General features: G+C 38.6%; 1 protein-coding gene across 1 annotated transcript; it reads right to left on the reverse strand.

The window, feature by feature from the left end:
- Nucleotides 1–6: 6 nt before the first annotated feature.
- Nucleotides 7–5,993, reverse strand: LOC119644022 (dystrophin, isoforms A/C/F/G/H-like; the record flags this gene model as incomplete). The annotated part of the gene is made up of 4 exons (XM_038043552.1): nucleotides 7–975; nucleotides 1,107–1,915; nucleotides 1,984–2,298; nucleotides 2,361–5,993. Coding segments are annotated over 4 exons (4,857 nt in total), but the record flags the coding sequence as incomplete, so codon positions are not given.
- Nucleotides 5,994–6,098: the final 105 nt, after the last annotated feature.

Below are 6,098 nucleotides of genomic sequence, written 5' to 3' on the forward strand. Positions count from 1 at the left end.
CTTCAAACAGATATGTTGACGTGCCCAGAACGTCGAAGAATTTGAACGTTTCGAACAATCATAAGTTTTAACCATTAAATAACATAAGAATTAAATAACATAAGAAAACGATCGATGGTTTCGCATCTAATAGGGAAGAAAATGTTTAACACGACTAACTTTCTAATGTGGATAAGAGCGTGAGTCTGACTTGTGACAACAAACCACAATTTTAATCAACTCTTAAAGCTGTCGAAGTGTGCAGAGCCGTCAAGAAAGGATGTGTAGTGACCGCGCAAGCAAAGAGTCTCGACTAACAAATCAATCGTCGCGATTCAGTAAAGCCGGATCATAAATAATAATAATAATAAAATACTCTCTCAAGGAGAGCATTACCCAAGAACAGGTCAAGCGTGTTCTTTGCATCAGTTTACGTGCAGTCTTCAGTGCGATCAATCCTTGCTCTTAACGGACTCCACAGTATCATTGCAACATTTTTGCTTTTCTACTTTGTAATTGGTTTAAGTGATTTATAATGAATTAAGCTTCCCTGGAATAAAATCCACTATAAATCAGATGTGAAATGGAGTGTTATAATCCCGTCAACATATGATCGTCGAAAATCGCCAGAAGCGTTTAATGTAGGAGTGTGTTAAAGCGATGAAGCATTATTGCGGTGAAGTGAATAGAATTTGTTATGAAATCATTTAAAAATAGGAAATAAGAAGAAAAATCACACTTATATATATGGCAGTGCATGACACGTAGCAAATGAAATGGAATTAATAAATAATCAAATGCAACAAGATAATATATCGATATTAATGCACGTGTGCAAATAAATAAACAAACAAAAACGATGCGAAAAACGAGATGAGAAATATTTACAAGCATTGTTAATAACTTACCACTACAATAGCAATAACTTGTTGTTGCAGTTTTTCAATTTCCGGATTTGAAGGTACACTAATCTGTTTCAAGTCATGTTCCATGGCCCTGAAATCATAATAATCGGAGAGACGAAGAGCGAATGGGTTTTATTTATTTATTACTTGCTTTTTATCAAACCTTGATGCTTCATTAATTCATTAAAATAGTAAGAGTAAATGTGTAAAGCTATACGTTACCTCAATGTATCCAACGAAATGTTATCCAAGTTTTGTAGAGTGGATTTCATTTCCGTTAAACGCTTAATCACATCAGCACTCGTCAACTTCAAATAAGTGGCCTTTAAATCGTCAATTCTCTGACGTGTATCGTCCATGCATACCTGATCACAAGACTTACTATACTCTTCATATATGTCTTCACTTTTTTGCAAAATATCTTCAAACTCCAGGAACAAGGAGTTACGATCGTGGATCTCCTGAGGACTTTCGAACTTCTTTATTAAATGATCAGCTATATCAAAACAATCTTCCAGCTGATGAGCCAATTTGATGAGGCTTTCCAAGAAAATTTTTGATTGTGTAACGTTTTCTCCCAAAGCATTGTATAAATGCTTCAAGGCGTCAATGCGTTGACTGAGTTGTTTAGGTGATTTAGTAAATTTATCTTCGCATACTTTTCGGCCCATTTTAATAGTGCTTTCGATTTCGGGTTTAATTTCGGATAAGGTCCTATAAATCTGCAAACATTTTTGATATTGAATTTGCACTGTGGAAGGTCCCGCGGAAGCCACATCAAGAACTAAAGTGGAACGTTCGACATTCCGCAACTCAGCGACAGCGCGATTTAATCGCGATTCGTAGGCTGGTTGAGGTGCTGTGCACTTATTCAATTTCAGTTGGCAAGATTTAAAGCGCATTTCGAGTAAATTTAACTGCTCTTGTAAACGGTTAGCAGCTTCGGTTTTACCGTTCCGTTGGTGTTCAGCAATTAGGTCATCAATTTCTCGAAAACATTTTTCATTCTCTTCAAATTCCTGAGATAAGCGCTAAAAAAAAGAAACGTAAAAGCCGCTGCAAACTGTTTCGAATTTTCCTTCAAGTGTGAGAAAAATACCTGAAAATCATCGGGCAAGTCCTCTATTGTTACATCGTTCTCCAGATGTTCACTTAATATCTCGTCAACACGCGTAAGCCAAGCTTCAAATTGTACTATGCATTTTTCTGATTGCTTCGCTTCGCTGACCTCACGTTCCAACACTTCAACCCTCTGTTTAGCTTTATGCTGAAGCTGATACCATCGGTCCGCAATGGCATCAATATCTTGGCGTATAGAGTCGGCCATAAATTCATGTGCAATTAGCTCTTGGCCAATTTCTTGAATTTTTTCCAACCAGTCGTCGGAATGTCCACGCAGAACATTCTCCAAATCCTGATGCAAATAAAAATTAACAAATTATTTTTTAATTATCCTCATTAGTTGTGCAAACTTACGTCTAATTCTTCTATGATTTCCTCAGCATCTGCGTTTTCAGGTGTGGAACGCATTTTGTTTTCCAAACGATCTAGGTAGCCTGTCTCGGAAACCATAAATTTTTTAAATTCGCCAAGCTGTATAGAGATATGCTCCAGTAAAGCTGTCCTTTTATAAACCAACGTTGTCACCTCTGTCCACCGTGCGTTCAGTCGCGTAAGCCTCTTCGCCAACATGTTGTATTTCTGCTGAACTTGTTCGACTCCTTTCGTCTTAAGCTCATCAATCTGTAACAGAACATCTCCTCCCAACTCGTTAAGATCGCGAAAGCTTGCTGTCTCCTTTTCGCAGGTCTCCTTCAAAGCTTGGAATTTGCACTTAATATGAAAAAGTTCGTTCGAATTTTTAATCTCGGCTACACTAGTTTTGGGAGTGTTTGCTTCTAGTTCGTTTAACCATTCGTCGGTTTGGGAAAGTCGCTGAAAGATTTCCTCGGTCTTTGCTTGCACGACCACCCGTTTTTGTAAAGTTTCTTTGAACAAATTTTGTACTTGCTGGAAGAACTCGTTGAGCTCCTTAATTTGAACCACTAAATGATTTCGGTGCTCGGGCTCGGCATCTTTAATAATAATTTCGCTAAAATTGCGAGCACTGATAACATCAATCTCAACTTTTCTCAATTCCATATTATTGTCAATATCGCTTTTACGACTGGTGTTATCATCGCTTAGATTCTCATCTTCTTTAAAATTGCTTTCCAATTTACGTAGGATAGCCATTATAGCGTTATATTCGGCAGTGAAATGGTTTAAGTTCTCAATAGCCGTTGTTTGCTTAATAACGCGTTCGTTTATCTGTTCCGGTATTTTAGCCCATGCCTCGGCAAATTCGGTGCTTACAGCATCCGGTCTACGTACATAAATAAACTCATATTCCAGTTTCAATGCTTCCGATTCGTTATGCAAGCTGTTTAGCTTCTTGAGCTGAAGCTCCATAGGTTCTAGAGCGGATATCAAAACTTTAACCTTATTGGCTCTGTCTAAAAATTCTTCAAGGATTTCTAATCTTTGATTGATTTCGTCCAAACCACCCTTTTCCTCTATTAGCGCTAATACGGCCTTCTTCATATCATTCCAACTTTCGTAAAACAGATTGAAATCTTGTTTCCACTCTATCAGGTCGTCAGCTAAAGTACCTGTAGTTTCTTTAGCAGAAGCTATTTCACAGCTCAAGGATTCCATATGACTTAAGCGTTGTTCCAGATCCTGCTTAGAAGCCGTACCAGCGTGCTGTTGATACCAATCACGTGAATCTGCCAAGACAAGTTTGAAACCTGTTAAGCTGTTGTAGAATTTTTCTTTCTTAAGCATATAAAGGGTTTCCAATCTTTGCCGCTCTATACGTTTTTTTAAATGCTCATAACGCTCTTCGATTTGCTTGATTTGAGAAGCCTCCATGATCATATTTCGACTAACATCTTCTTTCTCACACATTTCGTAAAGATCGCGCAAATCTTTGGCCGATGTTAGCCGATGCGTCAATTCCTGCTCAAGACCATTTAATATGTCTGTTTGATTTCTCAGACTTTGCCTTTGCATGGTAAGCAACCGCTCTTCGCTATCGTCAACAAAACCAAAAGCATCCAATATTTTGCCCTCCAATAAATAAAAATTTTCCGTGTTGCGTAATTTACGTTTCTTACAAGCCACGGAGGTGCCCTCGGCTAAAAGACTATTTTTATCGTCTTCGCTATTTTCATCATTATCGTCTTCTATATCATCTTCTCCAAATTTGATAATCATTTGGTAGTCTAACCAACCATCAGGCCTCACCACGCGACTGTCATCGTAGGAAGCGCGATTACGACCAAATTTGAAACCTTTTTGTTCAATGCGCACCGTTTGTACTTCAACCATTTGTTTCAAGGCATCCAATCGATCTTCGAAATTTTCTAGTTGCATTAGAACGCGTTCACCCTTATCGTCACCTTCCTGCAGGGTGGCAGCTACCATTTGTCGGAGATCTATAAGATAACGTTCCAGCTCCAGCAAATCCTTCGCGCAATAATTTAAATCGTTCATGCGTTTTGTGATAGTACCAAGATCGACCACATCCCTACTTTCCATATTTTTCAAATCCTGTTCACGACTATCCAACCAACGTGATATAGTCTTGTATTGCTGCAACTTTTCTAACCGTAAATCGCTCCATTTCACTACATGGGACCACCTTTCACCCAAAGCAGAGAGTTTATCTTCAAGATCATTGAAATTACCAGACTCGTCATTGACAATAACTACCATATTGCTTAGACTGTCTACCAAATCTTGTTGATTTTGAAGGTCAACTTTTAATTGTCGAGCTTCTTCTAATTGCGCCTGAACTTCATTTAGCGTGGGGCCGATGGCGGTCATATGCGAAATGCGGTCCTCTATATGTGTTAGAAATGTACGCAATTTTTCGATTTGTTGAGTTTGAAAGTTCGCCAATCGCGTAAGAATTTTAGCTTGAACATCCAACGCTTTTAAACGTAACGTTTCCCAGCGTTCATTAAGTAACACCATTTGCTGTCGTACTTCATTTTGATCTTCGACTGAAAGCCCGCTATTCTTTTGCGATTCATTAATCAAATTGGAGCCTTCTTCCAACGCCTCCCCCACGTACTGCTGATGCTCTGTTAGCTTGAGCATGAACTGCTCATTATCGTGAAATTGCATTTTTGCGCTGTGAAAATCTTGAGGTTCCCGTAAATCCTGAGATAAGATTTGCTCGTCTTCTAATAGCAAAGTAAGCACGGCCTCTAGAGCCGTCTGATATGTAGTTATTTCGACAGAGACATTTGTAGCGGTACTATGAGGCCTTGATTTATCGTCTTTAATAAGTTGGCAGCTTTTGGGACGATCCATTTCTATATCCATAATGCTACGCATTGTATCACTATTGTATTTTGTTTTACAACCAGAATCGGTGGCACTTAATGGAGTACTACTAATTTCTGAACTCGCTTCTTCGTTACTGTCCAAAGGAACTTCGTCCAAATCGGTAATATTAATCGGCGCCGACGAAGGATAAACTTCCTGAGCCTTATCGTCAAATAATTCTTCCCTCACACTATCGCTAGCATCCAATGACTTGCGTATCTCCATGGCATGATACAAGCACATAACATACATTTGTATAGACTTTTTATCGGGCTTATGTGTATGTACGTCTTCGGGATCTAAGAGTTTCTCGATTTTGAAATATGTATGAGCCAAGTCAAAAGCGGTTTTCAAACGTGCTAACGGATGTTTAGTTAAAGCTGTCGATAAATCTATGCCGTCTAAGTGAGCATCAAGAATCATTAGAAAAGCTCTACCATCTGACCAGCTGTTGGAGAAATCATGCAAATGTAGACCACGCGGTTCCGTAAATTGACGAGCCCAAGCCAATAAAGATTTTTCCACACCATTACTCGATTGAGTCTTGACTAGATTCTGACCATTAAACTCCAAAGCAATCAACCATATAAGACCCAAAGTTAACTTGGGATTACCACCCACAATATCATCTGAGGAGATATTAACTAATTTTATGCCATGTTCTTGTATAACTTGCAACACTTTATTTAAGTTGTTTATGTGGTGCACGCGCATACGACCTTTTTCGGGTTTCTAAAGCCAAGAAAAAAAAATGTTCCTTTAGAGATCAAGCTATTAAACTTAATCAAATTAAGAAGGTCAGGAGGGAAAGCACAAGAAAGGGAACGAAAACATTTT

Source organism: Glossina fuscipes, unplaced genomic scaffold (genome assembly GCF_014805625.2).
Source record: "Glossina fuscipes isolate IAEA_lab_2018 unplaced genomic scaffold, Yale_Gfus_2 79388, whole genome shotgun sequence".
Classification (NCBI taxonomy): domain Eukaryota; kingdom Metazoa; phylum Arthropoda; class Insecta; order Diptera; family Glossinidae; genus Glossina; species Glossina fuscipes.